At 25.0% G+C, this 21,284-nt stretch overlaps 2 protein-coding genes across 3 annotated transcripts; both read left to right on the forward strand.

Moving 5' to 3' along the window:
- Positions 1–1,354: 1,354 nt before the first annotated feature.
- On the forward strand, positions 1,355–21,027 carry LOC112688850 (peroxidase-like). 2 transcript variants are annotated; one of them, XM_025562249.1, is made up of 14 exons: positions 1,355–1,381; positions 1,452–1,532; positions 2,076–2,274; positions 6,918–7,100; positions 8,577–8,764; positions 10,455–10,650; positions 11,725–11,922; positions 14,541–14,685; positions 15,759–15,915; positions 15,991–16,167; positions 16,756–16,954; positions 17,022–17,118; positions 18,871–18,938; positions 20,916–21,027. In XM_025562249.1, the coding sequence occupies exons 2-14, from the start codon at positions 1,467–1,469 to the stop codon at positions 20,918–20,920; spliced, it is 1,878 nt and encodes a 625-aa protein (XP_025418034.1). In that variant the 5' UTR covers positions 1,355–1,381; positions 1,452–1,466; the 3' UTR covers positions 20,921–21,027. The 2 variants fall into 2 exon arrangements, 1 of the variants encoding a protein (XP_025418034.1); XR_003149087.1 differs by lacking the exon at positions 17,022–17,118.
- On the forward strand, positions 4,215–6,909 carry LOC112688851. The gene is made up of 3 exons (XM_025562250.1): positions 4,215–4,756; positions 4,924–5,005; positions 5,318–6,909. Exons 2-3 carry the CDS (start codon positions 4,987–4,989, stop codon positions 5,737–5,739), a joined length of 441 nt encoding a protein of 146 aa, XP_025418035.1. The 5' UTR covers positions 4,215–4,756; positions 4,924–4,986; the 3' UTR covers positions 5,740–6,909.
- Positions 21,028–21,284: the final 257 nt, after the last annotated feature.

The following is a 21,284-nucleotide window of genomic DNA, read 5'->3' on the forward strand; positions in this document are numbered from 1 at the left end:
TAATATTTAAAATTATACTAAAAAGTTTTTTAAAATCTATTTAATATTAATTTATTTTATCTTTATTAATTTACTTTTATTGTTATTAAAAATATTGTTTTAATATAGATTGTTGTTGTCATTGATTTTTTTTTCCATATATTTTTCAACATTTGTTCTTATTTGAAATTTACATGATTTTGAGTAAATTTTCAAATAAATGTTGGAAATCAAATGTCTTGGACTTAATAGTTTATATATGAGAATATGTATAAATACTACTGACATGAGTAAAGAGAAAATGGTAAGTTAATAAGAAGAAGTAAGAAAAAATGTATAATTATAAGTTAAGACACATTGCAATATGTTATGCTAAAAATAAAAGTATGCTTTGGTTTGAAGATTCCTACTATATATTACCATAACTGATATTATTTTTAATTGGAATCTACTTTCTTACTGAGCATGTATATGAAATAATGATATAAGTACAATATGCAAGTATACATTCATGTATTGGTATTTATTTTTGTAGTTTACTATAAAGACATTTCACATGTTGTTTATCTAAACCTTTTACCTTAAAATTATAAATATTAATTTTAAAATTAAAATAATTATGGACTATTTTTAGCACAGAATTGGTTCGTATCATTAATAATCGTAGTACATTTAATAATTTTAATTTAATGTTTAGCAGAAGTGTTGGCTGTTAATATGCATAATTTCAGATAATAAATAAGTATATTATATGTTGTGATTTATAAACGCAGAAGTGTTATTTTATGCTGTTTACATTTGGAAATTTGTAATTTATTATTCGAAGCTATGATTATTGTATGAAACACGACGTGCAAACATGTCTGGTATACTAGGTTTAAATGTTGATATCTGTAATTGCTTACATGACGTTTATTTGCTCATTACAAATATTATGAATAATTATTATTTTATTTTAGCCATTTTTTTAATTAACTGAATATTTAGGTTTTTTTTATATGAAATATGTTATTTGGATCCTACAGTTTTAATTGTATGCATTTTATAATAGTAACAAATAAAATATTGTATTTTAAATTTTAAATTAGAAATTATTAAAAAAAAAAAAATAAATTTTGTATTCAATTTAAAAGTAAGTTTTTTTTTTATTTAATAATAAATCTATTATTCTAATATAGCACTATATGTTACGAACATCAAGTGTTTTTTTTTCTGTATAAATTTGAGTGAAGCTTATTAGTATGATGATAATAATAAAAATTAATATATTTTAGGAAAAAATGTATTCAACCCATAATGAATGCATGAAAAATGTTTTCTAAGTGAAAAATTAAAACTTTATATTTACCAAATTTTTAGTGAGCTACCGAGGTACAAAAATTGTAAATAAAGTTTTGAAAAGGTAAAATAATTAACAAATTCGCTTATTTTTAAAATTATTGTTTGAAATTTGCCATATTTTTTTATAACAGTACTTACAAACAAAAATGTTATTTTTAAGTAGTTTGGTTTGTATTTTATCATTTTGTGTGACTTCAATACCACCTTCTCAAGTAAGTTGTAAATTGTTATTTATTTAATAAATTTAAAAATAACAATAAATTTTAAAAAAATATTTCAATCATATAGTACTTAGTTAAACTATTATTTAATAATGAATAACTATAATAATTATGTGAAATACACGGTTTTCGGTTTTCATTTTTGAGATAGTGGTAAAAACAATTTACGTATTACATATTTTTCAATTAGTTTTCTAAGCAACAAGTTGTTTTTTTTTATCTAATTTTATTTAAATAAATTATCTTACAAATTAAATTAAAAATATGGAACAGGGTTCAAAATTTTTTTAATTTACTAAATTGGAACCCAGAGACTATTAATTAAAACATTAATTCAATATTTAATATTTAATACATTATGTATAATTTATAATAATTTTAAAAATAAAATGTAGTCTGTAGTATGGTCAATAGTATATTATTGGATATGACGCCGTATTATGCTTTTGTAAAATATTTTTCTTACCACTACTTTTTATGTATTGTAATTTAACAGATTTTATGTGTATGATTATTTTTTTTTTTATTCTGTAGGCTAGAATATCTGAATTCGATTTTAAGAATACTGTAGTGATAGACAATACATTTTACCAGTCATGCGCGACTGCAGTTACTTGCGATCCTTCCTCTAAGTATAGAACTATTAATGGCTCGTGCAACAATTTACTAAATCCACTATGGGGATCATCCGGTACTCCTTATATTAGATTAGGCTCAGCTTTTTTTGCTGATGGTAAGTTTCATTTGTATTCTTGGGTTTTACTAAAAATATATTATATTATATTGTTGGTATTGATGAGTCAGAAAATGTACCAAAATACCATAAATATCTTAAATTATATTTGATATATTTTATAATTTATATTTGATAAAATTGAGCTGATTACTATATGTTACCGGCAATATGGATAATCCGGTATTTTGCAAAATGCCTAGGTATTATACAAAATGCCAAAAATCACACGGTAATATACATAGTACGAGCTTTGCCTAGGTATTATGTATAATGCCAATCGTGGAGTAGGCAATATGAAGAAAACAAACAAAATTGTCGTTTATCATAAATGTGCGTTCACGATTTAATGTAATAAAGATTAATATTATTTTACTACTACAATAATAATTCTGAGATATAATATTGAACGTACTATTAATTTTATTACAATATCGTCATTTTTCTCGTTATTTTCGTGTCTCGTTTTGGTGTTGCAACTATGCAAATGATTAGTATGAAGTCTAATTTTTATGACAAACTACAAATTTTTTTTAAAAAAATTTGGCCACTAATATTAGTTTTTTATCTGATGAACAGTATAATGAGTTGATAAAAATTCAATCCACAAGAATTGGCCAAGGATTTTTAAAATGTGTTTGTAAGTCCAAGTGTCAAAATAAAAAGTGTATTTGCCTTAAAAATGAAATTTTGTGCACTTCAAAATATCACTTTTCTACAACATGTTTTAATAAGTAAATAGTAGTTTAAGTAAAATATTTATATAATAAATAAAAATGAAATTTTGTCTGTAATATGAGTAATAATGTATAATAATTAAGAATCTAAAGAATAAGAATAAGAATTAAGATAAGAATCTTAATCTAATATAATATATAATAAAATGTTTGTACTTAGCCTAAAAAATAATATTGAAAATCATATGTTGTATTTACATTGCCTAAAATATGTCCGCAATTTACATAATGCCTAGGCATTTTGCAAAATACCTGAATTGCTGATCCCATATTGCCGGTAATATATATATTGGTTTAATTGTTATAATATTAGGTATATATGTATAGGTATAATATAATAACAATTATATAAATTGGGCAATCGCCGAATTCCGTCCCGGGTTGCTGAAAATGACCGAATTCCGTCCCGGGAGTGGATAAACTGTCCGAATTCTGTCCCGACTAGTTTTGGACGGTATTAATATAAGTTCAATTTTTATAGAACTTCAAGAGGCTTCACCTGACATCACGCGTATCGTTTTTTTGTATTATCGCAATTATTCGTAATAAAAACGTAAACGATTTATATACTATGTATTGTATTGTGTATACCTACCATAATGCAAAAGAATAATGTTATTTTCTTATCGTATTTTATATCTTTCATATCTTTATCGCCTAATCGGCATTTTAAAAATAGCTTAATTATAGATATTCTGCATTACGAAATCGTATTAAATCGTTTTAATATCGAAACTATTACCGCGGTTACATGCACAGTTAAAACCGATTTAACTCAATTCGAATTAGTTAACTCCTGGAGTTAAATGCATGTAAACGACTGTTAATTCAGTTTTATACCAATTCGGTTTACCTAAAACGGTTTAGTTAATTCACATTTGAAATGCGCATTGGAAATAACTACGGGAGTTCAAAATGCATATAAACGGATGATACTACAACAACCGAATCAGGATTGCGGTAATTTGTTGTGATAAGGTATAATACACGTTATCAATTATTAAATTTATAATCAAGGTGGATCTATATATAGATTATATATATATATATTTGTAACAATTGTAAATAGTTAGAAGAAGACATACTTCATAGAATTTTACAAAATTCTACACATTAAACAATAAAACAAAGTTCTAAAAATTTTTTACTTTAACGTCTTTAACTAATAACTATTAATAATAAATATTAAATTATAAAATAATATTATCACATAATTGTTATCAATAGAATATCACTGAATAAATTGGAGGGAAAAAATGAAATTATTAATTCGAATATTAAGGTAAATCGGTTTAAACTGTGCATGTAAACGTTGCCACGTAAACTGGTTTGGTGGAAGTGTATTATCCTAATACGGTATTACTATAGTATGTATACTTGTGACCTAATTCGAATTGATTCAATACGAATCAAATTAATACGAATTAATGGATGCATGTAAACGTAGTATATATATGAAGAGGCGTCAGTTATTCGTCAGAAATTCACGAGAGTGCATCGATTGTTATTTATTATGTTTTTGTTCGTCCGTTCTTTTATTCATTGCAGTATGGTTGGTATTGCATACGAAACAGTGGTAGGTGAGAAAAGCAAAGCTGCCAGTCCTAAGCCTGGAGAAAATGTGAAGGAAAATATTACTGCCAAATATATCATAGTTACAGGTAGTAGGACGGAATTCAGATATAGTTGCTCCGCCTCACAGTGGTCTGTATTGTAAATTAGCATGCCAAAACCTATTTTTAAAAGTACGTTTATTGTATTATTTGATATCAAATTATTAAAACTGATTACCTAATTGAACAATATTTCATATTATGAGAAAATTTTATATCTTATCAAGCCAATAAAATTACGATTAGGGAACAGAAATGTTGATCAACGAGGCCATACCACGCATTATTCTGTCTTTCAGGTTTAGCGATCTGTGCGGTGTGCATGTACTTAAGTTATAATTTTTCTTTTTGAAACCTAAAGTATGGACATTTTTGCAGAAGGTAAGTGTATTAATAATATTATTTCTATGTTTTTTATGATGTAGTTGATACAACGATGTTTTATTTATTATGGTTAATTGTTATTATTATAACTTAAAAAAGTATCACTAATAAATTACTAATTATTACTGTTAAAAAACTATTCTATAATATTCTACATACTCTTAGGTGTTTAACCTAATATAATTTTTTTGCGTATACTTGCGTATTAACTTGGCATAATTTTTTCAAATGTGTAATATCTTGTTAGAAAATTTAGGAAAAAAAAGCCGTTTCATTAATAATATTTTATTTTTATTTATTTTATTTTAGCGAGTTGTAGTCGTGATTTTAGAAATCAGAATTTCACTTACAATGATTTATTTAATTTATTACGGGGAAACGGATCACTAAATCCCCAGTCCAAACACTCCAGAGAATTTTTGTTTAAAAAGTTATGTGAGAAGTATGATGGGAAAAATTGGATGCTTGAGTACTCAAATAAAATAAATGCTGGCTTAAATAGTTATACGATGGTTTTATCACGAAAATGGATACAATGTAATAGAAATATTCACATTTTTAATAAAAATAACAGTGCATGGCTAAAAACAATATTTAACTTACCTGTGAATAACGTATGTACAAAATATAATGATAAAAATCAAACAGGTCGTCCGTCAAAAGAATTTTTGGAATGTTCTGAAAGAACTAAAAGACAAAAAGTACTACCTATTATTCTTCGCCGGAATTAGTGTTGGCATTATCAACTAAATTTCAAAAGTCGGGAAAAAGAAGTGCTGCTTTACTTCTAAATGATTCTTTGGCATCACCAACAAGATCTACCAAAATTAAAAATATAATTACTAACGTAGATCATAATAAAACTATTACATATACTGCCAATGAATCATTGGCTTTTTTAATTGAAAATAAATTAACCAAACAACAATACCTAAATACAAGACTTGGAGCAAAGAAAAAAAATTGTGATATATACTCACCGTATGCAAGTATTCTAGAGGCAAAAAAATTGTTATCCAGATAATTTGCATATTTCCGAAAGTAATTGTTTGGTTCCTATGCAAAACCTCCTTTTAGGACATTTATCAGAGGAGGCTCAAGAATCTCGAAATAAAGATTACAAAATGTACAGAAGACACCACACAAGAAAAATTTCAAAAATAAACATAAACAAAGACCTCTTACATGTGTTATTAATATCATCTGACTCTTTAATATCGTCCATAAGATTATTTCCAAAAAAAAAAAAAAATTACAAGACTTATCAAATGAAGCTAAATCGTTATTGAATGTAATGCAGTTAGACGAAACAAATTTGAACAGTAATTGTGATAGTGATAGTGACATTACTATAATATATTGTTACGTACTTTTTTATAGTTATATTACTTACAATGTTAAATATTGATAAATGTATATAATTTAATTTTAAAAATTAAAAACATCCCCTATTACCCATTACTAGGGGTTGATTACAGAATGAATATTATATTTAGATACACCCTTAGAACATGTAAATTAATTGATGTTTAATATACAAGTTTTATGAACATTTAGGAAAGTAGCTTTTTTTACCCCTAATTAGGGGCTGATTTAAAAACTGATAAGAAATTTGGATTCAGCCTATTAAAAACTAATAGAATTGATATTTAACATAATTTTTTTAACTCATATTAAGAAGGTATTAATTAATGTAAGCTAATTTACAATACAGACTACTGTGCGCCTCCGGGACGGAATTCGGTCTTCAGTTATGGAATCATAGGGGGCCCAGGACGGAATTCGGTACCAGCTATAAATTGTAATAAAGAGTGCTAAACAAGTCAATAAAGAACTATAAGTTTAAAATCGGTATTTTTACCGTACTACTTGGGAGAGTTGACGTTTTCGTATTTTATAATATCAACAGGTGACCATCAAATACGTTTTCAGTCAAGTGGCAATAAATTACCAGGACCTCGTGAGCTTCAGTTGGCAATATCTACGATCTCACCGAATATTATAGATGTACCAGAAATAACAAATGTACACTTCACCCAAATGGGCCAGTGGCTAGCACATGATATTACTTTAATGTCACCAGATTTATCGGGTAAATATAACTCGGATACCAAATTAGTAATTTAAAAATTACTTGAAATCAGCGTTCAAGAAATTGCGAGTATGATAGAATTATAGTACCTAACTGAAGATGAAAGCATATCAACGTTGAGATCAGTGATGTATACATAACTTTTGTATGGGGGGGGGGATAATTTTCAAACAAATAATTATTTTTTTTTTACATTTCTAATGCCCCCACAATAATAAAATTATTTTATAACATTTAAAAAAAGGCCTAGGGGAGATTTGACCCTCACATCTCCCTTTGTATATGCCACTGATTAAGATGGAAAAATGATTTAAATTTGAATATTACATACGTATAATACGTATAATATTCGTAAACTAATAAATACGCGAATATAAACCAACTTAACTCTTGTAGTTGGTACATAAAAGATCTATAATTCGAGCTTATTAAAGATTTCTTAATTAACTTATTTTGGGATAAAAAACCAGTTTTGTTTTTTGAAATATCGGAAATTCAAGTACCTAATTTAAAATTTTGAGTTATACTCTATATCTAGCTGACTTATAATAAACATAAAATAAGCTACAGAAGTGCTGGTCGAATTACGGCGCTCTGAATACATTTATACATTTATGAGTTTATTTATTTATTTATTTACCATTTATGAGTTACATAAAAGTAATAAAATACTAAAAAAATATTTGACAAGAATTAATAATAAATTGAAACTTTATTATAAATTTCTAATATTTATTTTGAAACAAAATATGTGAAATTGTATTGTTTGTCTTACAACAACAAATATTTATTGGAAAGTCATGGTGTATGAAATGATACAATTTTACGCAGGTACCAAAAAAAAAAAAGATAATTCAGTATCGGTGATTACTAAAATTATTAATTACCTAGTACGATATCAAATGTTTAAAATTATATAACAATCGTAAATACTTCATTGGAATCATTATTATACTTTTTATAATATTCTAATCAATGACTGCAGATGGTGACGTATGAATACGATCAATTGAATAATATTTTTGGTTTTTATATGTAAGAATACAAAAGTGTATCCATAGGATTGTCCCTTTTGGCCGTTTCGCTTCTCATATTGACTAGAGATGTTCCGGATAGAAAATTAATTGTAAGTCGGGTACTAAGTATTAGCCGAGTAAAAATATCAATATTACACCGGGTACCGGGTAAGGGTCGTGTGAAAATTTAGTGTTACGCCGGTTACCGGGTGAGGACCGAGTCTTAATTATGGCATAGAGTGCTCGGCTATCGAGTGATTACCGGGTATCCGAAAAATCTTTAGTATTGACCTAAGTCATTTAGTTCACTAATTGATTTGTGCAATTCTACTAAAATACTAAATAGTATATCAGTAGAATCGCACAAATGTTTCTATACTTTACTGGATTTGATATATTTTTATTCTGATACCGCAGAATAAGTTTCGCAATTGAATAGATTTATTGTTGATTTGTTCAGGACCTAGTGATTGTTGCGCTATTCAGAACTCAGACGATATTCCACCTCAATGTCAAGCAGTAATTACAATAGATCCAATGGACCAAGTGTATTTAATGTTTGATGTGCCTCGAAGATCTTGTTTGTCATTTAGACGAGCAATGACGACTACTCTTAATTTTAATTGTTCAATAACTCCTCAAATTCCCGTGAGTACCTACTATTTTTCATCGTGAATTGTCTGGCGTGTTATTATTTTAGCTTTTACCGTTAGTTTTTGCCTTAAACATGAATTCCATTTGATTATTAGTATTATTAGATATGTAAGGGCAAAATATTGGTTATCATGGCGTTAATATTTTAGAGGTCTAAAATAACAATTCATAGGGTTATCAATTTATTTTTACATTTATATATATATATATATATATATATGATATTATTATTATATTGATTATCACAAAAAAAAAAAAGAGCTACTCGCTTGTTATTAGTTTAACTATTTTACAAATATTTTCGCTCTAGTATTATATTTTAGAGCACTTACGTCACTAAGTAGGTACCTATCAAATATTTTATAATATAATTAAAATATATCACGAGAATATTATCGAATGTCTATATTATAGTTTGGGTAAAATAATAAGCGAACTAGCTAGGTATATAATTTTAAAGTCAAATTATGCTTGGAATTATTATAATATAGAAGTAATTTGAACTTATGGAGAATATCAGTTATTTGAATCTTTATGTTTAAAAATATGAGGTATCAAATAGTGAATACATACCTAATATGCAGATTGTATATATATTGTATACTTAACCAAGTAAATTTTTAATGTTATATTTTATTTTAATTTAAGGTATACACTTTTAAATCAATTTTTAGATTTTAATATATTGTTAATATATTTTAATTGTGAACAGTGATCATCAGGGCTAGGATTTGTATGCAATAAAAAGTTTTAAAATATGCATTTTATTTACCAAAATATGCAAAAATATGCATTTAAATTTTTATAAGATAAACACAAAAATATAGTTGCGAAAAAAATGTTTATTTATTGAAATACATCAGTGGTCGGCTGTTTGTCTTAATATAATATAATTGAGAAATAAAATAATATAATTTAAAATAAAATTTATGTTTGTCAAAAAAACCAAGTTTTATACTTTAATTAGCAGGGCTAGGATTAAATACGAAATATTAATATTAAATTATAAATATTAATTACGAAATATAAAACATGCATTTTCGCATTCTTATAATCGAAATATGCAATAATATTAATTTTATTCAATATATGCAATAATATGATTTTATCTAAAATATGCAAAAACATGTAAAATAAAAACACCACCAGTTATCTCATCATGAGGTGATTCCTGGACATTAGTAATAAAATCAATAATCAGTAGTCGCAAAAAAAACATGCTGTTGCATACAATTTTTAGCCCAGGTGATCATTAATTAAATAAACACAAATACGTAAAATATAAATAAATATTTTTAATTAAATAATAAAAAGAAAATAATATTTAGTAAATGGTTAACACTCGTAAATTAATATATAAATAAATAAATAGAGAGTTACAATTTTATTGACTTGATGATGAATTTTTAATTCGAAAACGGTTGTATATTACAATTATAATAATATTCCATACTAAGCATTTATTTATTTATAATTATAAAAAAAAATATTGTTTTTACATTTTTTTTTTTTTTTGTTTAAAAATAAATAATAGAGATTGGTCCAATTTAGTTCAAAAATAATAATGATTTGAAGTTAGTAAGTGAATTATGTTACGTTTCAAAAATATTATATGAAATTTAAAAGAAAAATAGAATACTATTTATCGTAGTTGAAGACTAAGTAATATAAAATATTATTTTAGATAAATCAAGCAACTGCATTTGTTGATGCATCGCAATTATACGGACATAACAATATTAAAGCAGCCTCCCTTAGGTCCAATGTGGATGGAAAATTAAAAACTGAAATGATTAATGGACAAAGATTTTGTGTTCAACAGAAGAGAAATTCGACATTTTGTGACGGACGAGATAATGTTTGTGTGTGTTTTGACCATGGTGAGTATATTTTACCAAATTATTGTACTTATATTCAAGTCTGAATTAGTTAATTAAGGTATATTACAAGAAATTGTTAAGGCTTGACTGATCTTGTTGCTTTGAAAACTTTATTTAATTTCTGTAGTCCGATCAAAATTAGAATACAAATTTTAATAAAATTTTGTGGTTTGATCCCTTTATACAAAATATCAAAGTCACTACTTAACCAATGTTCTAAATAGTTTTCTACGGTGTTTAGTCTTAAAATGCAATATTACTCGTTTACCACACTTTCCTTACCAGTTACTATTAAATTTGTTTCATTTAGTTGGTTTATCAGACAGAAGAAAAATTAATGACTTGATATTTTTATTATAATTTGTTAATGTCCAGAATTGTCCAAAATTATTAAATTTTTTTAATTTTTATTTACCTAAATGTAGAACTAGGTCTACTATTATTAATATTTTTTATGTATCATCACAAAGAACAAACTATGCTTTACCTTCACTTGTTTATAGAATGTCATTAGCGAACAAAACAAAAATGTATTTGTTTAACTTTACTTCCTTGAAATCTTTTAGTAACTATGTGAATATAATTTTTTGTATTTCGTGTATATTTTTTGTTGTTATTTTTATCTTTTATATTATTAATATAATTTATACTACAGTTAATAATTGTATTATTATTATTATTATTATTGTATACTATACTTGTATATTGTAATTGGATCTTATGATCCGTCAAACTTTAAATAAATACAATATTAAGTTAAAAGTAATTTTTTTTAATTGAATAGTAAATGTATACCTGTATGCGTGAAACTGTAATAGTAAAGTTTTTTGATCACTTTTAAAATATATTAATAGTAAATTCAACACATCCACTATTATCATTCCTATTATTTTTATTAAGAACAATAATTAATGGAACAAAAAAATTAATTTTTATTTTTGGTCTTTGGAAAAAAAAAAAAATTAAAAAAAAAGTTAGAACGTTACATTAACAAAAATTATCTCGTTAAGTAACTTAACGTAACACTTTAATGCATAGCCTTATTTATATATTTAATTTTATATTTATTTATAGGTGATGTTAGAAACAACCAAAACTTGGGTATTATAATTTATGGCGAGTTGTTTTTGAGGTTACACAATCATATTGCAGATTCGTTAAAACTTATAAATCCAAATTGGACAGACGAGATATTATACGAAGAAGCTCGAAAAATTGTAATTGCATTAAACCAGATTTTTGTTTACCGGGATTACCTGCCTCTTCTTTTTGGTAATTTAATTTAAATAAACTAACACTTGAAAGTTTTAAAATGTTTTAATTTCTAAAGACTATGGTAACAAATACAAAACAGTTATTGAATAGTGTTTGAATATTCAAATATTTGTAGATATCTATTTGTATAGGTATCGTATATTTAACTGATCAAAATACTTTAAATTGATCCTTAAACTGTTAAAATATAAAAAAAAAATTATATAAAGATATAACAATATTTTGTTTAATTTAATATCCGGTTTAAAAACATTTTGGACTTCATAATAAATATATTTTACAGAGTATTTTTCATCAATTCTGCATAGTATGGAATATCAAACATTTAAAAAGCTCACTCTCTGACTATATATGACCATGTTAATTTACTATTTTACATACTCGTACAACGAATAAGTACATCATATATGATTAAAAAATTAAATAACCATTAGTTATAATATTATCTATGTTAAGTGATCAAATTCAATGTAACATTCGAATTGACATTGCGAAAACGATAATAATGATGTTTAAACAACTGCTTTGAAATACCAACTATTACTGTTAAATATAATAATAAACGAACTAATTAGGGTAATTAGGTACATTTTTAATTATGTTAAGCAAATAGCTGTTAATTATGCAGCCAACTAAAATACTTTGAAATACCTACTCCAAAAACCCATTAATTAATATAATATTATATTTTTTAAAAATCACACATCTTAGTAAAATACATAATCTTTACTTATCATTTAATATTATATTAAAAATTTCCTGTTCATAGATTTATAAACTGGTGTTGCGTAATTTTCTATGCGCGTTAAATGGCCGTGGTCAGTTCGACGCAAGACAATTGGACGCATATGATATTTCAACGAATATAAATTCGACACGTTTTATTATATTTATTCAATAAAAACAAATAAATAGAGATATTAAAAATATTAAGGACATAATTGATAAAATAATTAAATTTTAAAATTGTTTGTAAAAATGTAAAAATTAATATTGAGGGGGAAAATTATTATTATTAATACAATTTCAAATTTTGAGCAATACTTATTTGTAAATGTAATTGCAATATTGTGGGTTATGTAATTATGTATTTTATGTAATTGTATAATGTTAGTTCATCAATGGAATACTTTTTTTTGTTTTTTTTTTGTTCCACATATCTGGGTGGTCATTGTTCTTTTAACATTTTAGTTAAGTTGAGATCTTTATTTAAAGCATCTAAACATTTTCAAATGATCAGTTTTTTACAATTCATAAGTACCGAAAATAAACTATGCCATCCTTCTACATTGTTGTTGGTCTTGGGAATATCATCTTGAATATAATTAAAACCGTTCTAGACTTCGATTGGAAATAATGGAGCTCGACGCCTCTATCAAAATTTCCGATCCACGTACTTTCAAAATAATTAATGATGGGTTTTAAAATGTCCTCATTTGGAGTGAAATGCTCACTTTTTAGTAGTTTCAAACGAATAAATTACCTTATCCATTTATTTGCACAAAAACAAGTGCTTCTAATTTTTGTATTTGTAAATCAAATCGATATCTTCAATATATTTATTTGATAACCCAAGATTTTGTATTTGTCTCCAAATTTCCTAACTAAAGTGAAAAAAGCAATCATGTATCTTTATGTTTTTAAATTCACTTGGAATAGCGTTCATCGCTGCTTTTTCAAAGTCGGTTGTAAATTTTATATGAAATACATAGGAATCAAGAAACTTAATTACTTAATAAATATTTGTATAATGATAATGCATAATTATTTCTTTTTTATTGGAAAACAACATGTATATCAATTTTATTTCACACGAGTACATTGCATGTGTTGTATACAATTGATAAAATAAGTGTGGACAAGGTGAAAATGTCCTATCTGAAAACCAATGATATGATTGTATCATAAGAAGCATCGAATTGATATTCAACGAAATAACGATACGTCAAAATTGCACGCGTCGAAATGTAGTGTGCGTCAAAATTGTCGCGTTGAAATAACGTACAATTTTATAAACTAGTGAAGAGCACATTTTAAACTTAAAATGTTTTTATTGAAATAATTAATGGTCATTTTATTCCATTTTATTCCGTTCATATATATTAGAGATCATTAGTGTTTTTTTGTCAACACTCTAAGTATTTTAAAACATCTGAACTGTAAAATTTACGTATCATGAACTGAGATTTATTGGAAATCTTTTCGTAAATTATCACTTTTAAATGTAATTATATTCGCTGATTTCCGAATTTCTGTATATTTTTTTTATATTTTATATTACTTCGTAAACGTTTATTATGTAATCTGTAGATTGTTCTAGTCTAAGTTTGATATATATCACAACCAAAAGATACTTACATTTTTGTTTTAAGTTTTTTAACTATATTGAATTGTAGTACGCATGTATTTTATTTATTTTAATCAAATTTAAAATAGGAACTACTATCGTAACAAAAGTATAATGATGCGTTGTTTGTTAATATTGTAATTTAGTTTGAAACTCATTTAAGGATTGTGGATAGTATTAAACCAAAAGCGTAAAGTAATATTTACTGAATTATATTATATTTATCACTTAAATGAATAAAATTAAAAAAATATATATTTTTGTTTAGGTGAGGATTATTCAGAAAATTCTGGTTTGACTCTTTCAAAATTTAAAAGAACAGTATATGATGAATCACTTATGCCTCAAGTATCTACTGAGTTATCAGCAGGAAGTTTTCGAGTACCACATAACATCATAAACACATACTACAGGTAAGTTTAAATTTATCGTTATTTAATTCGGAAAAAAACATGTCTGGTATCGAAATATACATCTATATTATCTATATCTGATATATATATATATTGTAAATGCTTTAATAATATAAAAACTGCATGGGTGTACCAGAAAATTATTTGTTTTTTTATTAAAATAATATAAATTATCATATCGATTAGTTAATGATTGTATGAATCATATTTTTATTTTTATTTTATTTCAAACACACAAATCAATTAAAAATGCTTTAAAAATAAATCTGATCATTTATTTCGAACTTTAATGCATGTTTATAGTTAAAATTATTGTTTTGAAACTTTCAGTTTATATATTGTGAAAGAAAATAGAATTATGTATATTTCTAAGAATATCAAAAAATCTAAAATTTCCGGTAAATGACGTATAATGATCAAAACTAATAAAGTTTTTAAAATTTGAAATAACATTGAACACGAAAGTGAAGCAAGATAAATAGTTCTTAAATAAAAACTATTCTTAAAATCAAAAATAACGCTAAAATTGTGACTTTTCATAGTAAATATAATTAACTAAATCCTAAATCAAGCTTCAATTATTTTTAAAAAATTATTCTATAAATCATAAAGTAATTGGCTAAGTCATAATAACTGCAAATGCTGAGAAAATGAGACAAGATGTCGAAAATAATTGACAAAATAGCATAAAGGTTAATATAACTAATATAATTAAAAGACATGTGTATAAAAATGAAGACGATTCCTTAGATTTATTTGTAGGAATGTCTGGAAAAAATAATTATAACTTCAATTATGTATTATTAAATTTAAACAATAATAATTATAACTTTTATGTATTATAGATTTAGTTTATAAATAATTATGTAGATTAACTTTAAAATTTAGCTTTTATTTGCAACCTTGAAAATGAAAAATACTATTCGTGGAATACTTTTATAGAATATTTATTATGACGTGATTATAATTTCTTTAGTCTTGTAGAATATAATTCATTGGGTGAAATCACTCGTCACTGGAAAAATTTAGGTGTATTTAATTAAAATTATATATTGTTTGTTTACCTAAAACAGTTTAGTGGATGAAAATAATAAAGTTTTAAATGTACTAAAACTTCACGAATTCATGATGTTTCCCGATATTATAGTCGAAAATAAGAATTTGGAGTATATACTAAGAGGTATGTCGCTAAACTCTAGTCGTTATCCAGTAGCATCATATAACTTAGGGGTAAATAGTTCATTTTTAGTTAAAAAATAAATTTTATTCGTATAAAACTGATATAATTTAATTAATATATTTCAGATATCAAATTTTATGTTTCATAATATGATTAAAAATATCGCCGACTCTGACCTACTTGCTACAGATATTCAAAGAGGTCGTGATGTAGGCATACCACCGTACATCAAAGTTAGAGAACTTTGTGGTTTTTCAGTAATCACATCATTTGACGATTTGTTAAAGATATTATCACCTACTGTAAGTCTAAAAATTGATGAATATCTCTGTCTAATATATAAAATATTTCTGTTTTATACTATTTGCATTTCACTTAAAGATATCTCAGAATACTTGAAAAATTAAAAATATTGTTAAGAGAATTATACAGATGTCAGATAAATTAAGGGCCTAAAGCTTTAAATCGTACCTCTTTAGTAGGTTATAATTTTATAATCTTGGAGTCAATTTTCAATTTAAAGTCAGCATTTATACGTTTTGAATTTCCCTAAGAAAAATAAGAAAATATTTTAAAGATTACTAAATGTTACTTAAGAAATGAGATGCATCTGGAATATACTAATAGTTATATCTAAAATTAAATGTCATTGATTTTTATTTTAATTAAAATGTACACCTACAAAATTTCTATACTGTAATCGACTATATCATATATCAGAAATAAATAAAAATATTTTATTTTAAATAAAGTGATCCATTTACTATGTAGTCACTTATGTTTAAGATCATTGCCATATTTTATTATCAGTTACTTTTAATAATTTGATTGCATATTTTTTCCATCCCAATTATATTATTTATTAATGTTTATCTATTGATTATATGAAGGCTATTGGATTATTGAAGTTATACTATGAAGATGTTGCTAGCATAGATTTAATAGTGGGATCCTTGCTAGAACCAATAATCCCTGGTGCATGGTTTGGTGAAACTACGAGGTGTATATTAGCTGATGGATTTTATCGTATTCGATATGGTGATCGTTTCTTTTGTGATGTGCAAGATCAACCTGGAAGTTTTACTGATGGTATAACATAGATTATTATGGAATTTTCATTTAAATAACGGTATGTTCAATTTTGTAATAACATTAGAGCAATTTGAAGTTTTGTGGAATCTAAATCTCACACAAATATTTTGTGCAATGTCAAAGATTGACCAATTACCCAGTAATTTTTTCATGTCATACGGGTATATTATATTTTTTACTTAAATTTAGTTATAAATGTTAGCTATAATTATATTTTACATTATTTTCAAAGATGATTTCTCATGTGCTATATTATTAATTATATAACTAATATAATAAGGATGATTTTTCAAATTCACAAGATATTATAATAATATAATAAAAAATAATTCATAGCGAATAATTTTGACAGGAAATATGACTAATTGAAATACTTATTATAAATAACATTAAAGTAGCCGATTGCATACAAAATGAGTCTCAATATAACTTTTTATGACGAATTAAGTCCCATGATATTTTAGATATAATAATAATTAAGTCCATGTTTTAATACTGAGTCCCGTAAAAAATTTAAAAAAAAAAAAATTTCCTTCTCATTTTCACAGAATTAGGACTGTCTATAACAAAAAATTCTATAGATATGGTTGAAATTTTTTTTTTTTTTTTAATATTTTATAATCTAATAATCTAGGGTTAAAATATAGTATACATGATTTGTGTATAATTAAATAAAGATAGGTACTTAATGATAAAATAACATTTTTTTTATTGATAAACATTTATGGAATAGGCATTGCGTATATTCAAATTTAGCTGTGTTTGATTGCATAAATAATTTCTTGTATTATTAATATGTATTCTTCTAATTTTTATATATGTTTTGTATTGTACATTTAACAAAATGTTTATAAATTGGTGTAATGTTTGGATGGGCTGAATAAGACAATGTATCGAGTGAAAGAATTCACAGATATTGATGGTCCTCGCCAATGAATATATAAATGAGGTTCACATTAATAAGGTATAAGTGTGATAATAAAAAATATTTTAATGTCATATGGCATAATTTCAGCTGTGTCTGGACTCTGGATGGTTGATTTTATATTTTGCTCAAAATAAATCTAAGAAACAATTCGTATGTTATAAGTTTCCTAAACCCGGACTCGGTGTATATCCTGTTTATACCCGGGACTTAATAAGCATTTTTTTCCGTTCAGGTATATGGTCTTAATTAGTACACAACGAAGAAGTCAACTAATAATGTTAAGTTTCTATATAAAATAATTAGTTTCAGACAAAGTGCCTATAACTATTTTTAATATATAAATAAAAAATAAATAAATAGTTTTTACACAGAAATAAATAAATAAAAGTTTAGCCTGGAGTATTAGTATATTTGTAAAGTTATGCTTAAATATTTTTATTCGAATCGTCGAGTAGAAATCTAATTAATTATTTATCGTTATTGAATATGGGAGGGGTATTTTAATCAGTGTATCATCAAACTTAATTTTTTTAACAATGATATAATGATAACTGATACCTTACAATATTGTATCATAAATGTATTTCGAATTGCAACTAAGGTTTCCACATTTACGAGACAGTTATTTTATGTTTTTTTTTTTAATGTAAGTAAATATTTATTTTAATTATAATTCAAATCATACCAAGTTATTATGTATTTATTTAGATGATGTATGTTAATAAAATATAAGAATGAGTTTAACAGCTTTAAATTAAAATGACTGTTATAATGACGATAAAATAGATCATAGACAAATTAAAAATAACTATTTTAATAAAAAAAATAAAAGATTTTTAGTTGGTATATTTTTATACAGGTATTATAAAAAAATAAACATAAATTACTATTTTTGACACTTTACACCAATCTTATTTTGTGTATCGAATAAAGATAGTAATTTTGGTAATATAAAATTAATATTAAGTATATACATTTTTTTAAGGAATTCCGAAATGATTGATTGTGAAGAGTTGAGTCTAGATCTTCAATTATGGCGTCATAGTACAAATGGTAAATGTTATACATTTAATTATAAATAATTACATTCTAAATATATATATTTAAATAGGTATTCAATAATGAATAAAGAATAAAAACAATATTACATGCATTACTATATTTAACTTTTTTTGATTTTGCTTTAACTACTTATTTATGAGATTACAAAAATGTTTGAATTTGCCATAAAATCATGTAGATTAGTTTCTAGAAATTAAAGAATTTTTTTTGTATAAAAAACAAATGCTTCATTTATAATCTATACAAAAAGCTAATTAATTAAATGTGATATAATCAATGTTATAATACAATAACTTGATTGGCTTGAGAAAGGAAACCCTTTAGCAACAATATTTCCTAATTAATTTGATGGGTTATAAGTGGAGGGAAGCCGAATTTTTTAGGTTAGAGTGCCTTTCGGCCATCTTTCAAGTCCTCTCGTTGGATTGTTAGGAATAGTGATTGATGACACACGAGAGATTAGAGAATTTAGGTTTGACTGGAGATTGGAATGACATTTTCTATATAGTTTGATGTCTGTTTCGTTTAATGTTGGTATTTGTAGGTAATTATGCACTGCTTAGTTGCTTAGTTATATATCATATAAAATACCATATATCATGTCATATACCATGGGGCTCCAATTATTTGTCCGAGATAAATATATTGAAATGTTTATATTTTTGTTGTAGGAATTGAAGTGTTTGGCTTGACCCCAAATTTAATCACCACATGACCTGAGGGAGGTTATAAATATTTTGTGTATTAAAACTTTGTTCTTTATTAACTCATTGAAGGGGACAACAGTAAGAAAAAGAGATATGAGTGAAGGTTAAAAGAATGTTTTCTTATGTTTATGGTGGATTGGGCCCATGGAAGTCTTTTGTCAAGATGAATTTCCAAGTTTTTAATTACATTATTAATTGGTATAGGTATGTTATTAAGGTATATTTCATTTTTTCTAAGGGTACAATTTATTCGAACTGATTCGTTTTCATTTATGTTGATTTTCCATTTATTAGTCCAGTTTGAAATTTGATTAAGGTGGTATTGTATATTATATGTAGCTATTTTTGAATATTTATTCGATGACGGTATTGCGGTGTCATTAGCATGTGTCGCTTGGCGTTGTTTGGCTTGTTTAGGAGAGATCTAATGCAATGTATACATAATACTGATTAGATGATAGGTCACTTATTTGCGTTACTTCTGTTCAAAACATATTTTAAGTACTTTTCACTAGGTGGCAATTCAATGAAATTGTATACCATCGTAGTTTATGGACGTGGTGCTCTTCTGCAGAGCATCATATACAGGGAAAATCATCTTCTATTGGTTAGTGGTACGATCACTCACCACTGGGTAGCATTCGATTATCACTGGGGGGCATTAGTGTCACGTACTTTGTATGTTAAAATATGTTCTGCTTCAGCTTAGATTTAATAGTAAGGGAAATACGAATTGTTATATCGTATTGTGAAAATCTGTCTTTAAGATAGAGTTTTAGGATGAGATAACATGGAGCTGGTAAAAATAATTTTAATTTAAGAAATAGTTCGCAGTTATTAGTTTGAGATCTTTATATAACTGAATCATAAAAAATTTTTTTTATTTCAATAAATGTTCAATTTGTATCAATATTTCATAAAGTAACAAAAATTACTTGAAGTATTATTTTGAAAAATTACTCTTTGTTTTAATTTGATTTATTTTAATTTTGTCATAAATGAACCAGTACATCATAGGTTAGCAATATAACAATTTGATATTCATTTTTTTATAGGTTTTGTTTAACAAACATTTTTTATGAGCTAGTTATCTAAATTCATCATATATATATTAGCTAAAACTTATATTTGTCTTTAGATTTAATATTGTGAAATTTAGTGAACTAAGCGAATTAAGTAAATTAAACAAGCAAATACAATAATGCATTTATAGGCTTTGACATTTTAAAATGTAATATTTAATTTTATATTAATGTTTTAGGATGAATTCAAGAGTTGGATTACTTGACGCTTCACATCAAACCAATAAAATATATTGGAGGTGTTAACTAAAAATATAAATATAAATAACACATGTTTACTGTATAATTTAATAACTTATTATATTCAAATATAATTTTGTAGCTAATATTTAGAATTATAAAACAAGGAAAACATGAATAATTATATGATAATTTACTTCAATTTATTTATAATAATAATTAATTAATCATAGTTAACTTTTCATCATAGTATAACCAACTCAAACTTAAAATCATTTCCAATGTGTGAACTTAACATGGATGATCTAGTTAAATATAAATATAATTAATTTAACCTCTTGAATCTTGCATCGTATTTCATAAAAATG

Source organism: Sipha flava, unplaced genomic scaffold, assembly GCF_003268045.1.
Source record: "Sipha flava isolate LNK unplaced genomic scaffold, YSA_version1 40_pilon_pilon, whole genome shotgun sequence".
Taxonomy (NCBI): Eukaryota; Metazoa; Arthropoda; class Insecta; order Hemiptera; family Aphididae; genus Sipha; species Sipha flava.

Excerpts from the sequence above, each read along its gene's own strand:
- LOC112688850 (XM_025562249.1), top strand. The coding sequence starts at position 1,467 with ATGTTATTTTTAAGTAGTTTGGTTTGTATTTTATCATTTTGTGTGACT. Across the intron at positions 1,533-2,075 it reads CTTCAATACCACCTTCTCAA|GCTAGAATATCTGAATTCGA; the intron begins GTAAGTTGTAAA and ends TTTATTCTGTAG. Across the intron at positions 7,101-8,576 it reads AATGTCACCAGATTTATCGG|GACCTAGTGATTGTTGCGCT; the intron begins GTAAATATAACT and ends TGATTTGTTCAG.